The sequence below is a fragment of the Oryctolagus cuniculus genome, chromosome 13 (genome assembly GCF_964237555.1).
Source record: "Oryctolagus cuniculus chromosome 13, mOryCun1.1, whole genome shotgun sequence".
Lineage (NCBI taxonomy): Eukaryota > Metazoa > Chordata > Mammalia > Lagomorpha > Leporidae > Oryctolagus > Oryctolagus cuniculus.
This window is the reverse complement of record NC_091444.1, coordinates 78,414,294-78,437,160: the sequence shown is the minus strand read 5'-3', so window position 1 is coordinate 78,437,160 and position 22,867 is coordinate 78,414,294. Positions and strand designations below refer to the sequence as shown.

General features: G+C 36.0%; 1 protein-coding gene and 1 long non-coding RNA gene across 3 annotated transcripts in view; both read left to right on the top strand.

Annotated features, from left to right (window-relative positions):
* The window catches only part of LOC103345168 (aldo-keto reductase family 1 member C3-like), a 226,041-nt gene that overhangs the window by 175,825 nt on the left and 27,349 nt on the right, over window positions 1–22,867 (top strand). Inside the window, exons 7-8 of the mRNA XM_070054991.1 lie at window positions 17,979–18,143; window positions 19,097–19,179. Coding sequence (XP_069911092.1) covers window positions 17,979–18,143; window positions 19,097–19,130 — 199 coding nt within the window. The 3' untranslated portion in view covers window positions 19,131–19,179. The remainder of the gene's footprint in view (window positions 1–17,978; window positions 18,144–19,096; window positions 19,180–22,867) is intronic.
* LOC138843189 (uncharacterized) lies at window positions 7,143–14,611 on the top strand. Of its 2 annotated transcripts, XR_011381607.1 has the most exons (6): window positions 7,143–7,254; window positions 9,211–9,378; window positions 9,594–9,868; window positions 12,987–13,131; window positions 13,618–13,777; window positions 14,469–14,611. It is a non-coding gene; the product is annotated as an uncharacterized lncRNA (long non-coding RNA). The 2 variants fall into 2 exon arrangements; XR_011381606.1 differs by lacking the exon at window positions 14,469–14,611 and having other exon boundaries at window positions 13,618–14,462.

The following is a 22,867-nucleotide window of genomic DNA, read 5'->3' as shown; positions in this document are numbered from 1 at the left end:
GTTGTTGACTTTAGCAATTGACACTCCTATCTATGGCATCAGTAATCTCCCTATGCTCCAGTCATGAGTTTCCAAGGCTATGGAAGCCCTCTGAGTTCTCCGATTCTTACCTTGTTTAGACAAGGTCATAGTCAAAGTGGAGGTTCTCTCCTCCCTTCAGAGAAAGGTACCTCCTTCTTTGAAGACCTGTTCTTTCCACTGGGATCTCACTCACAGAGATCTTTTGCCAGAATGTCTTGGCTTTCCATGCCTGAAATACTCAGCATAGCCCTGACTGTTAATGAACAACTGAATACATTATCCCTCTTAGTAGTTTTTTTGTCTGTTCTACTTAATATGACTGGTTTAATTCTGTAATTAATACACAGTTATTCTTAAGTGTTGAAATTTAACTGAAATGTGATCCCTGTTAAACATAAGAGTAGGAATAAGAGAGGGAAGAGATGTATAATTTGGGACATGCTCAAGCTGACTTGCCCCATATGGTAGAGTTAGAAACATACCAGGGGACTCCAATTTAATCCCATCAAGGTGGCATGTACCAATGCCATCTCACTAGTCCAAGTGATCAATTTCAGTTCACAATTGATCATAATGAAAGGACTAAGAGTCAAAGGGAGCACATAAGCAAGTCTAGTACCTGCTAACACTAACCGATAGAATAAATAAAGGGGAGAGTGATCCAACATGGGAAGTGAGATACTCAGCAGACTCATAGAATGGCAGATGTCCTAAATAGCACTCTGGCCTCAGAATCAGCCCTAAAGGCATTCGGATCTGGCTGAATAATATTGCCTTTTAAAGATTCTCACCGATCACTGACTCTCATACTTGCGTGGTTTGTTTCATTCTGATTTCTTAGTCCCTCAAACTGATTTGCCTAGATAGTTGGAGACCTGTGATGAGAGATGATAGCAGGTAGTCCGTGGGTGTAGCTGGGAATGACGTGGGAAGAAGTGTCAGCCTGCAGGGAAGTTAGCAACGATTTCTCAGTCATTATTTCTCCTGTGCTTCCAAGAATAAAGAAACTCACTTTGTAGGGCCAGATGGTCAGGCAATACTGCAAAGATGACCAATAGTGTAGGGGATCCCTTGCAGTTTATGGATTACAGCTGCAGACAGGTATTTGGTATCTTTGGGGGAGGGTTAGTCTCAGGGGTTGGGGGGTTAATGGAATTCAGCCAGGAAGAGTGATAAGGTGTCAGGTATTATGTGGGAGATTGAGGAAGAGGAATTTGAGCGTGCTGCCTGGGAATTCTTGGTAAGTCTTTTGATATAATATCTTCAGATAAAAAGTACCTTATATATATTTTTTGAAGAGGCAGATCTGAGGCTTAGGCACTTACTTTATTTGTTCTCTGGAGAAAGCTTAAATTCCTGAATATGGAGGGGGATAGAAAATCAATGAATCAACCTAATGATACCATATCTTGGATATCAACTCCATATTTCTCAAATACTGTTTTTAGGAAGTAAGATACATATTAATTAATTATATCTGAATGTTTAAAGTGCCTTAACACAAAACAAGCAAACCAAAAACTATACAGCACAAAAAACCCAAACAGCCATTACCTATCAGTGTCATGTAAAATATTACAATACTAAATTATATATAGAATTTTCCAGATTGTCCAAATTTTAAGAAGTTATGTATAATATAGCATAATACTATGAGATTTGTTCACTTATTGGAACATCTTTTACAGGGATGTAGAGTTACTGTGAGTAATTTTTAATAACACAAATATAATCAGAAAGTCATGGAAGAAACACAAACACTTCAAAGAAGTTTCCTCAAAAGTTTAGACAATGCCATGGACTGCTGGGCAAGAAATCAGCATCTAACAGTTGTTCATGAGCTAAATATGCCTTCAGATATTTAAGACTTCAGCTATTTTTGTTCTTTGGAGACTTTTTTCCTAACAAATAGTATCATACTCTTTTCCTTAGGAATCTGAAAGAGTAACTTGAGGATCAGATGGCTCAGTGCTGATTTAAACCACGCTGTTTTGGAAGAACTAACACTAATTCTAAAACTTATGTAAATGGACACACTTTAATTCTAAGCCGGAAAAGGATAGAAGAAAAAAAAAGTGGCAGATGAATTGCACTCATCTATTTAGATGACAAATTTATATACAAACAATCCTCAACAAAGCAGTAGCAAATCAAATTAATAAGAACACATTAAAAAGATTATTCACCCTGATGAATGGATATTTGCTCCTGGGATGCAGAGGTGACTCAACAAATGCAAATCAGTAAGTATAAAAATCATGTAAACAGAATAAAGGCTAAAATTTTATTATCATTTCAAAATTATAAAGTATTTTTAAAGTATAATATCAATTCATAATAAAATTGAACTATTCAACAATATAAGAAGCATACCACAACACAGTAAACACATGACAAGGACACAGTAAAATGTAATAACCAATGGGAAAATCCAGATGTATTTCACTAACATCTGGAACCAGAGAAGGATGTCTACTTTTAGTAGTCATATTCAACACAGTCCTAAATGTTGAGCCTATTAGTATGAAAGAATAAATCTAAAAATTCATAAGGAAACACAAAAGATGACTAATGCGCAAAGCAATCTTAAGTAATGGAAGCCAAGCCAGAGGTATCAGAATGGCAGGTTTTAAGACATTCTGTAGAGCTATTGTAACCCAAACAGCACGGGACTGGCATAAAAATAGACAAATCAGGAAAAAAAAAAAAGCTTCTCTTTGACCAAGGTGCAAAAGCACTTCCCAGAGAAAGCACAGTATCATCAACAGATGGTATTGGGAATTTCTACATGAAGAAGTCGGAAACCAGAGGCCTACCTCACATCCTATATAAACAGTAATCCAGAATGCATCAAGTATATAAATGTAGAACCTAAAACTATGATACACATAATGAAAACACATTAAAAATACTATAGGATGTTGTAATAGGCAAAACATTTTTTTGAAATTCTCAAAACCACAGGCAACAAAAGCAAAAATCGATACAAGGACTACAAAAACTAAAAAACTCACAAACAATGAAATATTTATTAGTTGCTGAAATCTTATCTGAAGTTGTACCTATGAAATTTGCATTCATTAAATAAAAGCTTTTAAAAAAGGAAAAAAGAGAAATAATTACAACCTGTACATCAATGAAGTATTAATATGGAAAATATATAAATTCAGAAAATTCAACAACTACACAAGAAACAATCAAGTTAAGAAATAGGCAAATGATCTAAAAAGACATTTTCCTTATTTTTTTAGAGTTCCCTTTTCCCCAAAACCTCATCAGCATTTGTTGCTTTCAGATTTGGGGATGATAATCATTCTAACTGGAGTGAGGTGATACCTCATTGTGATTTTTAATTGTCTTTCCTGAAGGCTAATGATCCTGAGCATTTTTTCATGTGTTTGTTGTCGATTTCTGCTCCCATTTTGAAAAAGGCCTATTAACATCCTTTGAACACTTCTTACTTGGATTGTTTATTTTATTGTTTTCTGAATTTCTTGTGTACCTCTTATATTTTATATATTAAGCCTTTCTTAGATATATAGTTTGCAAATATTTTCTCCCGTTTGGCTCTTTTTAAAGATTTATTTTATTTATTTGAAAGACAGAGTTACAGAGAGAGGCAGAGAGAGAGAGAGAGAGGTCTTCCATCCGCTGCTTCACCCCCCAGAGGGCCGCGATGGCCATAGCGGCACCAATCCAACAGCAGGAGCCCAGAACTTCTTCTGCGCTGATCTGAAGCCAGGAGCCAGGAGTCTCTTCCGAGTCTCCCATGTGGGTGCAGGGGCCCAAGGATTTGGGCCATCTGCTTACTGCTCTCCCAGGCCATAGCAGAGAGCTAGATCAGAAGAGGAGCAGCTGGGACGAGAACCAGTGCCCATATGGGATGCCGGTGCTTCAGGCCAGGGCTTTAACCCACTGTGCCACAGCGTTCCCCCCCCCACCCCATTTTGTTTATTTTCTCTTCACTTTCCTTATTGTTTCCTTTGCTGTGTAGATGATTCTTAGCTTGTTTAATCCCGATAGTCTGTTGTTACTTTTATTGCATGTGCTTTTGATGTCCTCCCCAAGAAATCTTTCCCTTGGTCAATGTCCTGCAGTGTTCCTCAAGTAACTTGATGGTTTCAGGTCTTGAAGTTTATGTCTTTGAATCAATGTGGATTGATTTAAAAAATTTATTTACTTATTTGAAAGGTAGAGTTGCCAATGGAGGGAGAGATCGTCCATCTGCTGGTTCAGTCCCCAAAGGCCACAACAGTCAGGCTTCAGTCAGGCAAAGCTAGGAGCTTGGAACTCTGTTCAAGTCTCTCACTTGGCTACAGAGTAAGAAGGACTTGGGCCATCTTCCTCTGCTTTCGCAGGAGAATTAGCAGGGAGCCGGATCTTACATGGAACTTGATGCCAAGGTGGGTTGCCAGCATTGCAGGGAGAGGCTTAACCCATTGAGCCACACTGCAGGCCCCATGAGTTGATTGTCATATAAAGTAAAAAGTAGGGGTCTTGTTTCAAATTTTGGCACATGGAAATGGAGTTTTCCAGACACCATTTGTTGAACAGACAGTACTTGCCACATGGGATGATTTTAGCTCACTTGTCAAAGATTAGCTGGTTGTGGAAACATGGGTTAATTTCTGCTTTTTTTTTTTTTTTTTTTTTTTGCCCATCAGTCTACAAGCCTATTTTTATGTCAGCACCAGGCAGTTTTCATTAACATAGTACTGTTGTATGCCTTGAAATCTGGTGTTCTGATGCCTCTGACTTTAGTTGTATTATTTAATATTGCTTTGGCTATTCAGGGTCTATTGTGTTCCCTCAAGAAATCTATGATTGCTTGTTCATTTCTGTGATGAATGTCCTTGGCATTTTTGCTGAGATTGAAATGAATCTGTAAATTATTTTGGACACATTGATGATATATCCATTCTTCCAAATCCTGAACATGAAATTGTTTTTTCCATTTTTTGTGTCTTCTATTTTTATTAATGTTATGAGTTTTCATTCTAGAAATACTTCACATCCTTCATTAAATCTATCCCAATGTATTTAACATTTGTGTAATTATTTGAATCGGACTTATGTTTTACCTTCTTGCTCAGCCAGAATATTGTTTTTAGATAAGAATGCTATTGAATTCTGTGTGCTGCTTTTTTTATTCTGAGACTTTGCTGAATGCTGTTATGTTTTCTGTTAGTCTCTTAGTCAAAACTTTTGGTTCTCCAATATAAAGACTCATGTCATGTAGAAACAGGCATAATTTCATTTCATCCTTTTAAATTTGTATCCCTTTGTTTTCTTTTCTTGCCCTTACTGCTCTGGCTAAAAATTCCAGAACAATACTGAATGGTAGCAGGCATCTTCGTCTTATCCTAGATCTTAGCGGACGTGCTTTCAGCTTTTCTCCATTTAATATTTTATAGCTGTGGGTTTTTGATATATTGTCTTTATTGTGCTGAAGGATTTTTCTTCAATTGCAAATTCAGTAAAGGATTTTTTTAATTCGTGAGAGGTGTTGTATTTTATCATATGCTCTCTTGACATCTATTGAGCTAATCATCTTCATTTTGTTGACATGATATATCACATTACAGATGAATGCATGTTGAACCATCCCTGCAGCCCTGGGATAAATCCCAGTTAGTAAAGATGGATGATCTTTTGAATGTGTTGTTGGATTTAATTTTCTAGTAATTTTTGAGGATTTCTACACACTAATAAGGAGTCTTGGTTTATAGTTCTTGTTTCTGTGGTTGTTGTATTTTTATGTGATTTTGGAAGTAAGGTAATGCTGTCCTCATAGAATGAGTTTGGAAGGGATCCCTCCCTTTAAATTATTTTGAATAGTTTGAGAGGAATTGGTATTAGTTCTTCTTTAAAAGTTTCGTAGAATTCAGCAGTGAAGCCATACAGTCCTGAGTGATTTTGTTGTTGTTGGGATGTTCTTTATTACTGATTCGATCTCAGCCTTGGTTATTCATCTATTCAAGTATTCTGTGTTCCCATGGAACAATTTGGGTAAATTACATGTGTTTGAAATCTATTTAGTTCTCCTAAATTTTATAATTCATTTTCACATAGTTGTTCACAATAATTCCTAATGGCTCTTGGTATTTCTGTGGTATCATCTTTAATATTTTCCATTGCATCAATGAGTTTATGTTTAGGCCTTTCCACTTTTCAGAGATAGTTTCTAGGTTTTGCTTTATTTGTATAACTTTTTAAATTTATATGTATAGAGAAAACAGATTTCATAGATATGATTCCACAAATTCAATGATACTTTCCTCTCTACCTGTGCCCCTCCCTCTCACCTTCTTTATTTCTTTCCTTTTCTTTCTCTTAATTTTTGTTATGGAATATTTTCAATTTACTTCATAATCACAGGCTCAACACTACTCTAAAGAAATAGCTCCACCAGTAAAAGGTAGAGAGATCATTGTTCCCAGTGCTCAGTACTACTCCCCACTGTGCTGGCAGGGTTGCAGTACCTTCTTACTTCTTTTTTTTCCCCTCCACCTCAAGATGGCATTTCTGGCTAGGAAAATGGTGACTTAGGCTCTGAGACTGCCAACCCTTGAGGCTCAGTGGCACTTCTGCCTTCTCTCTCCTTTGGTTTAGTGAGTTCCCACATTGTCCAATTACTACAATACTGGCTCCGTAACTTTCCTCTTATAAAAGTGGGTTGATGTGTGAATAGCTCTACAAATTGTTGTCTCTGGGATACAATCACTGGAGCCATGATCTTTCAACCACTTCCTCAGCTTTAACATCTGATCTTTCATTGAGGGTCAGTGTTTGAAAAGTTGCTCAGTTCAGTCTGTGTGTGTTTATGTGTGGGGTGTAACAGAGGATCATATTCGAAAGGATGTAATCATGACAAAAATAAAATATAGTAAGTAAATAGATTTTGAAGGTTTGAAGTCTAATAAATTCAAAACATTTGAATATGACATTTTATAATACATTACAATAATAAGAGTTCCTAAAGAGAAAATGTTTATGAATTTAGTAGTTTTATTTAATCATTGACAAAATTGCCATTCTTTTCAAATGGTGGATTAGTAGTCAGATTCTTTGTAAATTGGAATATATGTAATATTTCTTTAAGTTGACTCCTCCCACTATCATAGAGCTTGGCAAGAGGAGCCAAAGGCGATGGATCTCAAACATCAGTGTGTGGCACTAAATGATGGTCACTTCTTTCCTGTACTTGGATTTGGCACCTACGCACCTCCAGAGGTGTGATTGACGAACAAAAGAAGACCTGTGTTGTGAAGTTACCCAGGCTGTGTTGACTCAGCAGATTTCACTTTGTTTTTCATTTCACGAGGCTGGAACTAGTGTATAGAGAAGTCTGAAGTTGTTCACAGTTTGTTCTGCCTGATGTTTCCTGTGGAGCCTTGTTCATAATCCTGGAAACTGATTTTGATTGCTGTTTCAGTCTATTTTTCACTGAGAAATAAAATAGTAAAGAGAAAAAAAAAATCAATGCTCAATGAGGTTGCTTGTTAGGGCATCTGCTGGGTACTTGTTTGCAGCTGGAGTAGTTTCTCCACTTTGCTCTATAATGCAAGAAATGTTTCTTCCTTCCAATATGCAATGATTCAGAGATTTCTTTTGTTGTGACTAGGAAAGAAACGCATAGAACACGATGAGAATATAGTGCTCTTCTACTGTTGGTTGACTTTCTGTACCAAGCAATATTTACTGGACATGGCCAAAGTAGATTTTCTCATATATTACCGTTACCCTCACTTTTGAGAAACTTAGAAAACAGAATATCCTGTTAAGAGAAAATGGGAACCTAACAAGAGCAACACTGAATTTTTTATTCTTGTTGACAAAAGTTGGAGTTAAAGGAAAATGGTGTAAGATCCTATCAAATAAAAGTGAGCACTACGGAGGGAGCTTTGCATAATGATATTGTCTTCATTACATAACTATGATATGGGACAGTTTACCTCAAATTTGAATTTTATTCTCTTGTATAACTTAAGGAAATCACAGAGGAGTATTCCGAAGACATGTGCCGGGACTTTGTTACTTTTCGGATTGATGTGGCATGAAGGAAAAGTATACCAGATAAAGGTTCAGCCCTGAGTTCACTCACACCTAGGTGCAGTAGAGGCATGCTACCAGACGAGGACAGTAGAATCTAGGATTTGGTTCCTTAGTTCATTGATGGAAGCCAGCCTTTCAAATTCTCAAATAAATATAAAGTGTTCCATTGACGTATGTATCTTTTAACAAATACTTTCAATTTCTTATCCAATTTTGAAAAGCCAATAATTTAAGATTTTGTTTTATGTATAGTTTGTCAAAAAGAATTGGCCATTTTTTAATGGGTGACAGTAATGTTAATTATCCCTAACGTAATACAGTTAATTTCTCATGTGAAAATACATACTCCCTGAGTATAAACTTTAGGTGGGATGGCAGTGGGCAGAAAAACTGGCTCTGTAAAAAAGATTAATATGCTATCCTGCTGTCCATTGAACTTTGTATCTACAATCTTAGCCATTAGGGAACTGACATTTTTCTGTGTTCTTAACTTTTAGGATATTGGCAGTAGCTAAACTGCATGTTCAGACAACTGAGGGTCTGAGTCACTGCTTTTCATTAAGAGACTGGAACATATGTGAGGCCTAGGAGAAGGGATGTATGTAACCAAATTCAAATGAAAACCTTAGGATGGAGACTAAATAATCACCTTTCATTACAGATATGCTTTCAAATGTTTTGTCATTCAGCTCTGACAGAATTGAGTGTGTCCTGTTTATTTCATTGGGAGAGGACTCAAGAAAGCTGGCACTGCATTTCTTCCATGTTTTATTTCATTCGGTTTTCACCTGTGTTAACTTTCCTTTATGAACTCATGATATAAATAACAGCCATGATAGTAACTTTTGCTGTGTCCTTTGAATCCTCCCATAAAATATTAAAACTGGCATAGTTCCTGAGAAATTTTGCCAGCAGTGATTAACATAGTTGCCTGGTGTGGGGAGGTTCCTCAGCTGTTTATTTTTTGCTGATAACTAAGGGAGATCCAAGCAAATTGTAATGTATTGATCCACTAAAAATGCAGATTTATTTAAGACATGAAAAAAAAATTGATTATTGTGAAGATCACCGATGATGCCTGTACTAATTTCTAATCATTTGGTCTGTAGATAATACTTTTGACTGCTTCTCTAGGTTCCTAAGAGTAAGGCTGGGGAGGCCACCAAAATAGCTATAGATGCTGGATATCGCCATATTGATGCAGCTTACCTGTACCAAAATGAAGTGGAAGTAGGTTTGGCCATCAGAAGCAAGATTGCAGACGGTACTGTGAAGAGAGAAGACATACTCTACACTTCAAAGGTATAGCGTGCTTGATGTGTTGGGGTGTAAATTAATGAAAAGTGATGTGTGTGAAGGATAATTACATTATTTTGCCAGTGATTGTTCATGATTTGTCCTTATTGGCACACTTTAACCATGCATTTTATTTTTATTAGTTTTCACATTTATTCCCTTTCTTTCTTTCTTTTTTTAAATGAATTGGTCCTTTATGCATTTTTTTATTTATTATACAGGCAGAGTTACAGTGTGAGAGAGAGACAGAGAGAAAGGTCTTCCCTCCATTGGTTCACTCCCCAAATGGCCGACACAGCCAGCACTGCACTGATCCGAATCCAGGAGCCAGGTGCCTCCTACTGGTCTCCCATGCGGGTACAGGGGCCCAAGCACTTGGGCCATCCTCCACTGCCCTCCTGGGCCACAGCAGAGAGCTGGACTGGAAGAGGAGCAACCAAGACCAGAACCTGGCGCCTACATAGGATGCTGGCACTGCACACGGAGGACCAGCCATGTGAGCCACGGCACCGGCCCTCACATTTATTTTCTTTAATATTTAAAAGCTTTGATATTTAGCCTTATTCACCTTCATATGTAGATATATATATATATACACATATATACTATTTTTTCTTAAAATCAGGGGAAAATTATCACAAATTGTGAAATTCATGACAATGATCATAGAGTAATGAAATAAGGATGTACTGTCCTATGGGTGGGAGGGAAGACAATGTTTTTCAAAGAATTTTAGGGCATTCACACAATTTTTACAATTGCTCCGTATATATTAACTTCCACAAATAAGAGAAAATGTGATATTTTTCTTTTTGTGTCTGGCTAATTGCACTTAACAAAATGATCTTCTGTTTCATCAGTCTTATTGCTGATGTCAGGATTCCATTCTTTTTTTATGGTTAAGTTATATTTCATCATTTATATACACCCATTTCTTTCCTCTGGTCATAAATTTATAGATATCTTATCTTTGTTGTTGTGAATTGGATGCTATAAACATGGGAGTGTGGATATCTCTTTCATATACCTTTATTTTAATGAATACCCAGAAGTGAGATAACTGGGTCATATGTGGATCCATTTTTATTTTTTTGAGAAATTTCCACACTCATTTCCATTATGGTTGTATTAATTTCATTGTCACAAACAGTGTATTAGAGTACCATTTTAGCACAACCTCACCATCATTTGTTATTATTATTATTATTATTATTTTGAAAATAGCCAGACTCTTAGTGCAGTCTTTTGGTTCTCCTATGTATAAACTCATATGATCTGCAAAAAGGGAAAATGTGCCTTTTTCTGTTCCAGCTTACATCCCCTGTGTTTCTTTTTTGTGCATAATGGCTTTGGCTAAATCTTCTAGAACTTTATAGCATATAAGTGGTGAGAGTGGACATTCTTATTTGGTTCCCGATCTTAGTAAATGCCTTCAGGTTTTCCCCATTCAGTATGATCTTGACTTTGGGATTGCCATACATTGCCTTTATTTATTTTTTTTTTTTTCTGAGAGATGCTCCTTCTATATCACCATGTTTAAAGGATTTTTCTCCTGAACTGATGTTGCATTTTATCAAATGCTTTCTCTGCATCTTTTGAGATAGTCATATGCTTTGTTTCCTTCATTTTGTTGACATACTGTGTTCTGTTTATCGATTTGAGTATATTGATCCATCCCCACATAAATATACTCCAATTGGTCGGCGTAGCTCATCTTTTTTTATGTATTGTTGGATTCAATTTGCTGCTATTTTTTAGAATATTTCTACATCTCAGCTCATGAGGAATATAGATCTAAGTTTTTTCGTCATTGTTTTTCTCTGGTTTTGGAATTAAGGTAATGTTGGCCTTATCCAATGAATTTAGAAGGGTTACCTTACCTTCATTATTCTGAATAGTTTGAGAACAATTGATAGTAGTTCTTGTTAAAAGTTTCGTAGAATTCAGGAGTGAAGTCATTGGGTTCTGGATTTTTCTTTTTTGGGAAACTTATTAATTGATGTCTTGGACATCAATTTTGGTCAATTTTATGTCCAGAAATATGTCCATTTCTTCTAGATTTTCCAATTTCTTGCATATAGTTGCTCAGAATTATTCTTAATGATTCTTTGTATTTCTGAGGTATCACATGTAATATCTTCTGTTTCTTCTCTAATTTTATTGATTTGTGTTTCTTCCTTTTTTGGTTAGAATCAATAATGGTATATCAATTTTTAAATTTTTTTCCAGAAAAACTGCTCTTCATTTCATTGATCATCTTAATTGTTTTTAACTTCTATATTATCTCTTCTCTAATTTTTGATATTTCTTTTTTCTACTAATTTTGGTTTTGTTTTTCCAGATCCATTAGGTACATTATTAGATTATTTGTTGGAGACATTTCCATTTTTTTAATGTAGGCACTTAATTTTGTAAACATTCTTCTTAATATTGCTTTAGCTGTATGCCATAGGTTTTGATATGTTGTGCTTTCATTTTTCATTTTCAGTAGTATCAAGGAAGATTTTAATGTCCTTTTTGACTGCTATAACCCAGTGTTCCTTAGGAGCTTGTTGTTCAATCTCCACCTGTTTGCATAATTTCCAAAGTGTCTTTCTTTGTTAATTTCCAACTTTATTTCTTGCTGTCATTAATGATACATGATGGAGGGTCCAGGTTGTGGTGAAGCTGGTGTGGGTGCCAGTTCATGTCCAGCTTGCTTCAGTTCTGATCCAGCTCCTTGTTATTGGCCTGGAAAAGCACTAGATGATGGCCCATGTACTTGGGCCCCTGCCACATATGTAGGAGTCAAAGATAAAGCTCCTGCTTTAACCTGGCCCAGTCCTAACTGTTGTGACTGTTTTGGTGTTAACAAGAGGTTGGAAGATTGATCTTTGTATTTAAATCTGATCTTCAAATATAAAATATATCTTAAAAACAAAGATACATAATGCACATCTAATCTGACACTCAAACTAGTTGTACATCAACTGATGATTTGATAAAGGGGATATGGCATATGTAATACAATGGGATATTAACCTTAAAAAAATGAAATCCTCACATTTGCAATAAAATGAATGGAAGTGGAAATTATTATGATAAGTGAGTTAGCCAAGTCTCAGAAAGGCAAATATCACAGGCTTTCATTTATTTTGGAAGTTAGTATGGAGTATAAAAATTATATGGCTGTCATCATTTGCTAGTTATAAATAGTGCTTCATTGAATCATAACATATACAAGACAATGTACCTTTCTTTCATGATGTTATTATTATAATCACAAATCTCTCATGTTGTGGTACTGATATCTTTGTTTTCAAGAAAATTAGAGTTAAATATGAAAATTCAAAATAAAATATACAAGATATGATTGCATTTTTTTAAAAAGACCTTTTTTATACCCTACAATATTATCATCTATCATAGAGAATGTTCCATGCACTGTGGAAAATAATATCTTTCTGCAGCTGTAGGATGGAATGTTCTGGGGATTTCTAACAGGCTCATCTGGTATACGGTTCAGAATAGCTCTGTTTTTTGTTGATGTATAATCCATTTGAGCTGTCCAGTGATGTATGTTGTGTGTTAATGATCCTGAATACTATTGTTCTGAATCTTTTGTATTTCTTTAGATGCATAAAACTGGATGTCCTAACTTTAGGTGCATATACATCGCCAATACTCATATCTTCTTGATGAATAGATCACTTGATCATTCCACAATGGCCTTCTTTGTCTCTTTTAGCAGTTTTTCCCTTACAGTCTATTTTGTCCGATGTAAGTATAGATACTCCTGCTTTATTTGATTTTTCCAACTTTATCTTTTTCTATCCTTTCTCTTTCAGTCATGGTGTCGTTAGTGGTGAAGTGTGTTTCTTGCATGCAGCATAAAGTTCAGTATTGCTTTCTTATTCATTCAGTTAGTCTGTATGTTTTAATGGGGAATTTTGTTATCCATTTACTTTCAAGATTATTATTGATAAATAATTACTTGATCTTGCCTTTTTTCCATAAAAATTCAATTTGTTTTGAATATCCTTTGTACTTTCACTAGTAGTTTTTCAAACTTCACATTGTGTTATGCTGCTGATTGTCTGTCTCTGCTTTATATGTGGTGCAGTCTTAATTATCAATCATAACGCTGGGTGGGTAGTTGTAAATCTTTTTAACCATTTCTTGTCTTGGAAGGTCATTATTTCACCTTTATTTATGAATGAGCTTCTCATGGTAAAGTATTGTGGATTGGCTACTTTTCTCTTTCAGAACTTGGACTGTATCTCTCCATTTTGTACTGTCCTGTGGAGTTTATGTTGAGAAACCTGTCAGCTTCATGGAATGTATTTTAAAAGCAATTAAAAAAGAGGCTGTTCTCTTACAAATTTTAGGATCTTCTTTTTTCAAAGTTTGACTAAAATGTGCCATGGTGAGACTCTTTTCTGGTCATGCCTATTTGGGATTCTATGAACTTCTTATATTTGGGTGTGTATATCTTTCTATAAGTGGGGAAGTTTCTGGCTTTTATTTCATTGACTAGATGCTCTTGACCATTCATTTTTGTGTTATTCCACATTTTTCTAAAATTCATGTTCTGAGTAGCTTAATGATATTCCAGAGGTCTCAGACATTATTTTCATTGTTTTAATTATTTTCTTTACCTGGCTTGGTATGTGTTGTTTGAAAAGACCTGTCTTCTAGGTCATTTGTTCTTTCCTCTCTCTTATCTGTTGTTAAGATTTTTTCATTTAGTTTTTAAATTTATTTTATTGAGTTCTTCATTTCTAATATTTCTGTTTGATTCATTTCCAATACCTCTAGCTCTTTACCTTGTTAATTCTGTTCAATATGATCTATACAATGGTTATTATCATTACTTAATAAAGTATGTATCTCTGGTATAATCACTCTAGATTATTATATTTATGAGTAATATCCAAAATGTGATGGAGGTTTTACAGATAGGTCGGGACAAATAAAATCCAAAAAGAAGGGATCTTGTCCTTCAGTGTTCATTACTTTTGAACTAGTAAAAAAAAGTCTTAATACTAAATGAAGGAAACCAAGTAATTTGACTTAGATATTCATTGTGCACAACTTCCACTGTTTAATCCCTGCAGCTTTGGTCAATAAAGGCAGCAGTCAATCACGAAACCTCAGTGGGAAGATGGATTTGTTCCAGATTAATTCCTTGGAGGATCACCAGATGCATTCATTGCTGAAAGTGATGTGGAAGGAACCCTATATGGGAAAGAACTCCATGAAGACATCTAATTGGTAGTAAATAAAGACAGGTTGAATGTTAAATAGGTGGTAAAGGTTTGTTTGGTGTTTAGCTACCTGAATTCTTCCTTTTTGTATCTTTTCTTTCAGGTGTTTTGAACAGAGACCTAATAAAGGGAAAAAAAAAAAAACTGAAAACTATGAATATAATCTGGGGAAGAGGGAGGAAGTTTATGTTGATTGTGTTGTGGTCCATAACAACATTCAGAAAATTTTAGTAGAACTTAAGCTTATCTATCCCTGAGCCCATTTTAGTCCTGCATCTCCTCTCTTTTTTTGCCACCAGGTCAGCTGTTTAACCACATCTAGTCTGTGCCTGGTTCTATGTTTTAATTAGCATCTAACAACCTACGATCACAGAGTAAAGACCTTTAACTGGAAATATGGTTTATAATTCAGATAATGACGCAGCACTCTGATTTTCAAGTAACAATATTATGAAATTAATATGACTTTCAATATTATTTTTACTCTAAAATTATTTATTTTAAGTTTCAAACATTCAAGATATTTGATAATGCAGATTCCATATTTTCCAACTCAAATGTAAATTGGTGGCATTTTTATGTGTCTAATGTTAATAGGTACTTTGTAATATGTCATAATACCTATGTGCAGTATTTTGCTGATCCTTTTGATACTATGGGGTAATAATTATTATTCATCTACATAGACCTCAGGAATAATTCCTATGATGAATATACGATGCCATATAATTATAGTTTCATAATAGGGTTAAAAATTGGTTAAAATTTTTTCTTTACATCATTTAACATTGGTCCATATAATAACTTTTCATTGTTTTTTCAAATATCTTTGAAAGTGCAACAAAATTATAATTCACAAATAGAAATGTGTCATATTTCAAAAGCTGGTTTTTTTTCCTAGAATGGTTGGCACTCTTTTCTTCCTGTGTTATCTAAACAGATTTTATCAGATATTCTGTTTTTCTCAGATTGTTGTCTTATAATAATGGATCACCTGTTTCCTTAACTTTCTATAAATAAGATATGTTTGAGTGCTTTTTTATATTGATTACATATTTTTCAGAAAATATTTCATTGCAATTAACAATAATCAAGGGATAATAATCAACAGAGATGAGTAGTAGATGTATGAGTAGTAGTAGTATGATTAGTAGATGACTAGTCATGAATGATTTTTGTCTTAACTGGTGATTACACTCGTGTTTGTAAATAATTATTTGCATTTTACCTACATTTTTTGCTTTTCTTACTTGATATTTGCACCTTAAATCTGCTTAAACTATAATCATTCCTAGAAGACAGAGGTAACTTTAATACCTTCCCTTTAATGAGAAAAAAGTTAATGGAGTAATCACAGTCATTGGGGGCAAATTTTTATATTCCCTCTCTTTCTCTCCCCCCCTTTTTTTTTTTTTTTTTTTTTTTGACAGGCAGAGTGGACAGTGAGAGACAGAGAGAAAGGTCTTTCTTTTTGCCGTTGGTTCACCCTCCAATGGCCGCCGCGGCCGGCGCAGCACGCTGATCCGATGGCAGGAGCCAGGTGCTTCTCCTGGTCTCCCATGGGGTGCAGGGCCCAAGCACTTGGGCCATCCTCCACTGCACTCCCTGGCCACAGCAGAGAGCTGGCCTGAAAGAGGGGCAACCGGGACAGAATCCGGCGCCCCGACTAGAACCCGGTGTGCCGGCGCCGCAAGGCGGAGGATTAGCCTAGTGAGCTGCGGCGCCCACCCTCTCCCCCTTTTTATATATTGATAACTATGGACTCAGAGATTTTTACTATATGTGTCAGAATTATTTTTATTCTTTAGATCCTGAAATCTACCCAAATGTTATCAGTGACATTCCAACAATACTGATTTGTTAGTCCATCAGAGATGCCCTAATGAGACTTTGAAAAATGTTTGCTTTTTGGCATATTCAATACCAAGGCTCAACAAATGATCCTTATCCCAAAAAAGACGATTGCTTGTCATAGAAACAGTTTTTTAGCCCCCAAGATCTGGGCACGTAAGTGCTTTTCAGCAATGCAATTTTTTTTCACATTTCCACAAAACAAATTATTAAATGTATTGATTTAAAAATTCTTAACTGGGGGCCAGCTTTGTGGTACAGCATGTTAAGCCCCAGCTAGTGACACCTGTATCCCATATTGGAGTGCTGGTGAAATTACTGGCAGTACCATTTCCAATCCAGCTCCCTGCTAGTATGCCTGGAAAAGTACTAGATGCCTAGTACAAAATCCAACTTGGGCCTTTCCCCCATTTAGGAGACCCAGATGGAGTTTTTGGCTCCAGGCTTCAGCATGGCTCACTAAATGTTGTGGTCATTTCGGGCAGTGAACCAGCAGTTGAATGATTTCTCTCTCTCTCTCTCTCTCTGTTTCTCACTCTCTCTCCATCTATCACTACCTCTATCTTTCTATATCTCTACCTTTCTAATAAAATAAATAGATAAATATTTAAACATAATAAAAAATTCTTATGTAGTGATATTTCCAGTTTAAATTTCATGTTGCATTATTAAGTTCAACTACATTTACCTTTTTTTTTTAAAGAGTCAATGATGACTCAGGGTTTTTTTGACAGGCAGAGAGGACGGTAAGAGAGAGACAGAGAGAAAGGTCTTCCTTTTCCATTGGTTCACCCTCCAATGGCCGCTGCCGCCGGCGTGCTGTGTCCAGCACCCCACGCTGATCCAAAGCCAGGAGTCAGGTGCTTCTCCTGGTCTTCCATGCGGGTGCAGGGCCCAAGCACTTGGGCCATCCTCCACTGCCTTCCCGGGCCACAGCAGAGAGCTGGACTGGAAGAGGAGCAACCAGGACAGAATCCAGCACCCCGACTGGGACTAGAAACTGGTGTGCTGGTGCTGCAGGCGAAGATTACCCTAGTGAGCCACGGCGCCAGCCTCAACTACATTTACTTTTAAAATTTTCTTTTTCATTAATATTAACCTTTGATTTAGTCATACGTTTCTATTTGTGTATCCACAGGTGGAATGTCATCCCTATCTCAACCAGAGCAAACTGCTGGGATTCTGCAAGTCAAAAGACATTGTTCTGGTTGCCTACAGTGCTCTGGGATCACAAAGAGATCCTAAATGATAAGAGAAAAACAGACAAGTTTATCTAAAATATCATTATTGATGAAATATTATTAGTTTTGCAGAGTTAACCATCAACTGGCTCAACGAGAGGGTGGAATTTGCATTTCAAGCAGGGTCTCAGATGATATAGTTTTGGTGGTGCAAGGACCACATTTGAGAAACACTTATCTGGAATGGGTTCCCTGATCTGTTTTTTGAAGCTTCTGATAGTCTGAAAACTTAGCCTCAGGAGTTCAGCATTTCTACCTTTCCTTCCAGGGTGGACCAGAGTGCTCCAGTTCTCTTGGAAGATCAGTCGTTTGTGACTTGGCAAAAAAGCACAAGCGAACTCCAGCCCAGATTGCCATCCGCTACCAGCTGCAGCGTGGGATTGTGGTCCTGGCCAAGAGTTTCACTGAGAAGCGGATCAAAGAGAACATGCAGGTGATGAGCATGTGGGGCTGTAGGCACCATGGATCCTACACAGTATCTTTCACTGTGTGCTTCTTTGCAAGATGTCAAGACATCTTTAGGCCAAATCTATTTCTCTGGTTTTGATGATGCATTTGAGATTTGTATATATTTCTGACACATCAGGGCTAAGTAGAATTAATGGTAAAACAGAAAGCAGAGAATAGTGTTTCAGCATTACATTGGGAAAACACTCTGCAGTCTATTGCAAAGAGACATCTTGTCTTCCTTTTCTGAAATTAGGGCATCGGATTAGGTGATTTTTGATTTATAAATTATCATTTTATTTTGCAGTTCTCAAAATTCCTATCATTTAATACACTCATATTTTTAGTAAGATTTTCCTGTCTTGTGAAGCAGATATTCAAGTTTTGTTTAAATCGATCATGTATTTATTTTCAGCTAAGACACTCTTATTTTACCATTAGCTATTGCATTTATAAAACAAATACCTTTTACAGAGAAGATTGTGAATCATTTTTTTTTGTCTCACAATATTATGGTTGGTAAATTAACAAGGGCTCACCCTGAATGCATCCAAGTTGTGTTGTATGTTGAGCTCTCTCCTGTACTTGCAAACAAATAATCTCATGCATTTTTCAATGAGGCAGCTGTTTTCCAGGACTTCTTTTTTTAAATTTATTTATATATTTGAAAGACAGAGTTATAGGGAGGTAGTGTTGTGCAGTTTCAATATATCAAGTAATGCTTTTATATTGTTGTCACTATTTATTATTTATTCCCTTTTTAATTTCTATTGTTCTTGACACTTATTATTTCAATGAAATATGAACAAAAAGACAAAATATGCTAACCCAGTGCTTATTGATTGCTGTTTTGTTTGAAATCTTGATACATTGGTAAACATTTCAGGATTTTTTCAGATTGACAGTATAAAAATAATACAAATTTCTACTCTTTAACAGGTTTTCAAATTTCAGTTGTCTTCAGAGGACATGAAAGCTCTAGATGGTCTGAATAGAAATCTTCGATATGCTAATACTGAATTGTAAGTGGTTTTGCTAAAGGCATTGCCTTCGTTTATTTCCTGAAGTGGAATGTAGGATAGGTATTAGCTTCTATTCTCCAACTTGCACTGTGGGGATCCCTCATGTAAACTAATTAAATGTCTGCAAAATGATGGCTACTGCCTCTTTCCCAATCCTTCTCAATTGATATCAGATTGAAGGTATTTCCAATAAATCTGTGGTCATAGGCAGAAATCTTTTTTAATTAGCATATTGGTTTATTTCATAAGGCATGAATATTTGTCTTCAAAGAATTTACGGACTTATATTTGAATAAATCACAACATGCAATTCACATCCTAATTTTTACAAATCATTGAAATGTGTTTGGTATATTTTCAGTTCAAAATTGTCTGGAATCTTCGAGAATTTCAAAAACCTTAGCTTACAATGTTCATCATGCGAATTGTCTCCTATTTTTGGTAGTAGACTCTGTGACCTCATTCTCTTCCTTTAAATTGTTTGTTTAGCAACTTAAATAATTAAAGAAAGTAGTTTCATCTATACTTTTAAAGGAAATAAGTACTATTTTCAGAGGTCTTGAAAGTTTATTTATTAACATGTTTTCTTGGGAAAGAAAAGAGATGAATGAGTGTTACCATAATGAAGTAAAATTTATTTGGTGGTGAATTTCAATACACCACCATTAACGATGGAATCATAAGAAAAAGTAACCCAATGGCACTCCAATGGCTTTGGGTATTGCTGTGACAAATACTCAAGATTACTTCAGGAATGGATGAAAACAAACTTTATTTGAGACAGCACTTTGTTTTCAGAATACTCTTGGTGACACTCCTGGTCTATAAAGTGGACATATTTTCCTAATAATAAGTATAGACAGTAATATGTATCTAATACATATGTGATATTATTTTTAAAGATTTATGTATTTATTTGAAAGAGTTGCACAGAGAGAAGGAGAGGCAGAGAGAGAGTTCTTCCACATATGTGATATTATTTAAAAAAAAGTACAAAAAAATCAACTTGAGACTTCCATAGGCAGAAATACTTATCCCTCCATATGGAATTGTCTCTGATGTACTTGCAAATTAATGTTTTAGTAGTTTGAAATCTCTCCCTGTCTTTTCATTGTGTTTGATAAGGATTCAAACACTACATTTATCTTGAGGGAGTTTGGGACAATAGAAACACTTGGTTATGATTTTTCTGAAGTATGGTGATCTTGATGCAGAAAATTAAGTCTTAAAGCTAGATTAAAATCCAAAGAATGAGAATGGATTCAAAGCACATGAGGGGAAAGAATTTACAACAAAAAATAGATTTTTTTTTTGGACAGGCAGAGTTAGTGAGAGAGAGAGACAGAGAGAAAGGTCTTCCTTCTGTTGGTTCACCCCTCAAATGGCTGCCATGGCCAGTGTGCTGCACTGATCTGAAGCCAGGAGTCAGGTGCTTCCTCCTGGTCTCCCATGTGGGTGCAGGGCCCAAGCATTTGGCCATCCTCCACTGCCTTCCGGGGCCACAGCAGAGAGCTGGACTGGAAGAGGAATAACCGGCAAACCAGCACAGAACTGGTGCCCCAACCGGGACTAGAACCCAGAGTGCTGGCACCGCAGGCAGAGGATTAGCCTAGTGAACCACAGCACCGGCAAAAACAATAGATCTTTACTAACATTTTGTGCTCTAAGGTTATAGAATCTAAGCAAAAATACACTATAAATCAGGATAACATGTCCTCCTGTTGCTTATGCGATTTTTAATTTATGGTAGAAATAATTGTGAAAATGTATGAAAGAGATCATTGGAATGCAAAACTATATATACTCAAATAGTAGATATGTTACAATTGTTAATATTCTATTACAGAGAAAATGAAGTATACATTGGAGAAGTAATGCAAGGATACAGAGTGTTAAATAATTTATAAGTCTTACTGTATTTTAATAAACACTGATTTATTTCTCTGCATTTTCTGTAGTTCAGAGACATGCAAATATGCATATTATATAAAAGCCTTTAGGCATTGAGTCTGTCTTATCAATGATATTCTTTTCATTTCATAATTGAATATACTCTACTATGCATTATGGTCAATGAGTAAATAATTAAAGAGTTAATAAAAATATTTTCAAGTTGCTAGGAGTAAGCTATATCCCCTGAAATATATGTTAGTATTTAATGGCGTATGGCTGTGTCCTTATTCAAAAGCAGACAAAATATGTTTCTGTTTTCTTTGAGAAACTTATAAAAGACAACACTGGGTATCACCTTGTATTTTTGAAAGACGCAGTTAAGCCAAAGGAATATGTTTGAATTTCTTATTTTGCATGTTCTGTATGTTAAGCTCCACATAAAGGTATATAATTTGAAAAAAACACTGGGTATGGCCGGCACCGCGGCTCACTAGGCTAATCCTCTGCCTGTGTCGCTGGTATCCTGGGTTCTAGTCCCAATTGGGGCGCTGGTTCTGTCCCGGTTGCTCCTCTTCCAGTCCAGCTCTCTGCTGTGGCCCGGGAAGGCAGTGGAGGATGGCCCAAGTACTTGGGCATCTTGCTTTCTTGCTTCTTTTCTTTTTAATTTGCATCCACTTTAATTTGAAAAGAAACATTAACAGCATGGGATAAAATGACGCCATTCCCAGATCAGAACTGGGCATCGAGACTGGAGAGATGAAAATATTCTATCCCGTGGTTCACTCTCCACATGGTTGCCATCTTTGGTCAAGGATGGAGCCAGGAGCCAGGAGCTTCTTTTGGGTCTCCCACATGGGTAACACAGGCCCAGGCACTTGGACCTTCGACTGCTGCTTTTCACAGGCCAAATGTCAGGGTTGCTGGATCAGAAGTGGAGAAGCTGGGACAGGAATTGGTGCCCATATGGGGTGCCAGCATTGTGGCTTTACCCACTATGCCACAGTGCTGGCCTGTGTAACATTCTTAACCAGTGATTTGACAAAAGTATAAAACAAAGTTTTACAAAATATATTTACAGCATTTCTTTCTTTTTTATTATTGTTTTCTGGGTTTTTTTCCTTTTTTAAAAAAATAAAGCTTATTTCTTACATATAAGGGTGAACCTCATGCTGTTTTTTCCTTCTGTACCTGGCTTATTTCACTCAACATTATGTTCTCTGGTTGCATCCCTCTTGATGCACATGGTAGAATTCCATACTTTTTACTGCTGAATAACATTCTATTGTGTATAAATACCACATTTCCTTTATCCATTGAGCTGATGATGGACTCCTGGATTGATTGCATATTTTGGCAATGGAGAACAGTGCTGCTATAAACAAGGTAATGCAGGTGTCTCTTTTATACAGCTTCTTCATATCTTTTGCATATGTATCCAGCAGTGGGATTGATGGATCATATGGAAAATATAATTCTAGTGTTTTTAAAAGAAATCTACATATTTTTCCCTAGTGGCTGTACTAATTTGCATTTCTATCCCCATTGTATGTTTTCCCCTTTCTCCACATCCTTGCCAGCATTTGCTACTCTCTGTCTTTTGGATTTTAGTCATTATGACAAGGATGAGGTGATATCTCATTGTGGTTTTGATTTGCATTTCTTTAATGGTTAGCAATGTTGTGCATTTTTTATATATTTGTTAGTGATTCATATTTCTTTTGAGAATTATCTGTTCTCAAAAACTGTTGAAGTCCTCCATCCATTTCTGAACTGATTTTTTTTGCTGAGTTATTTA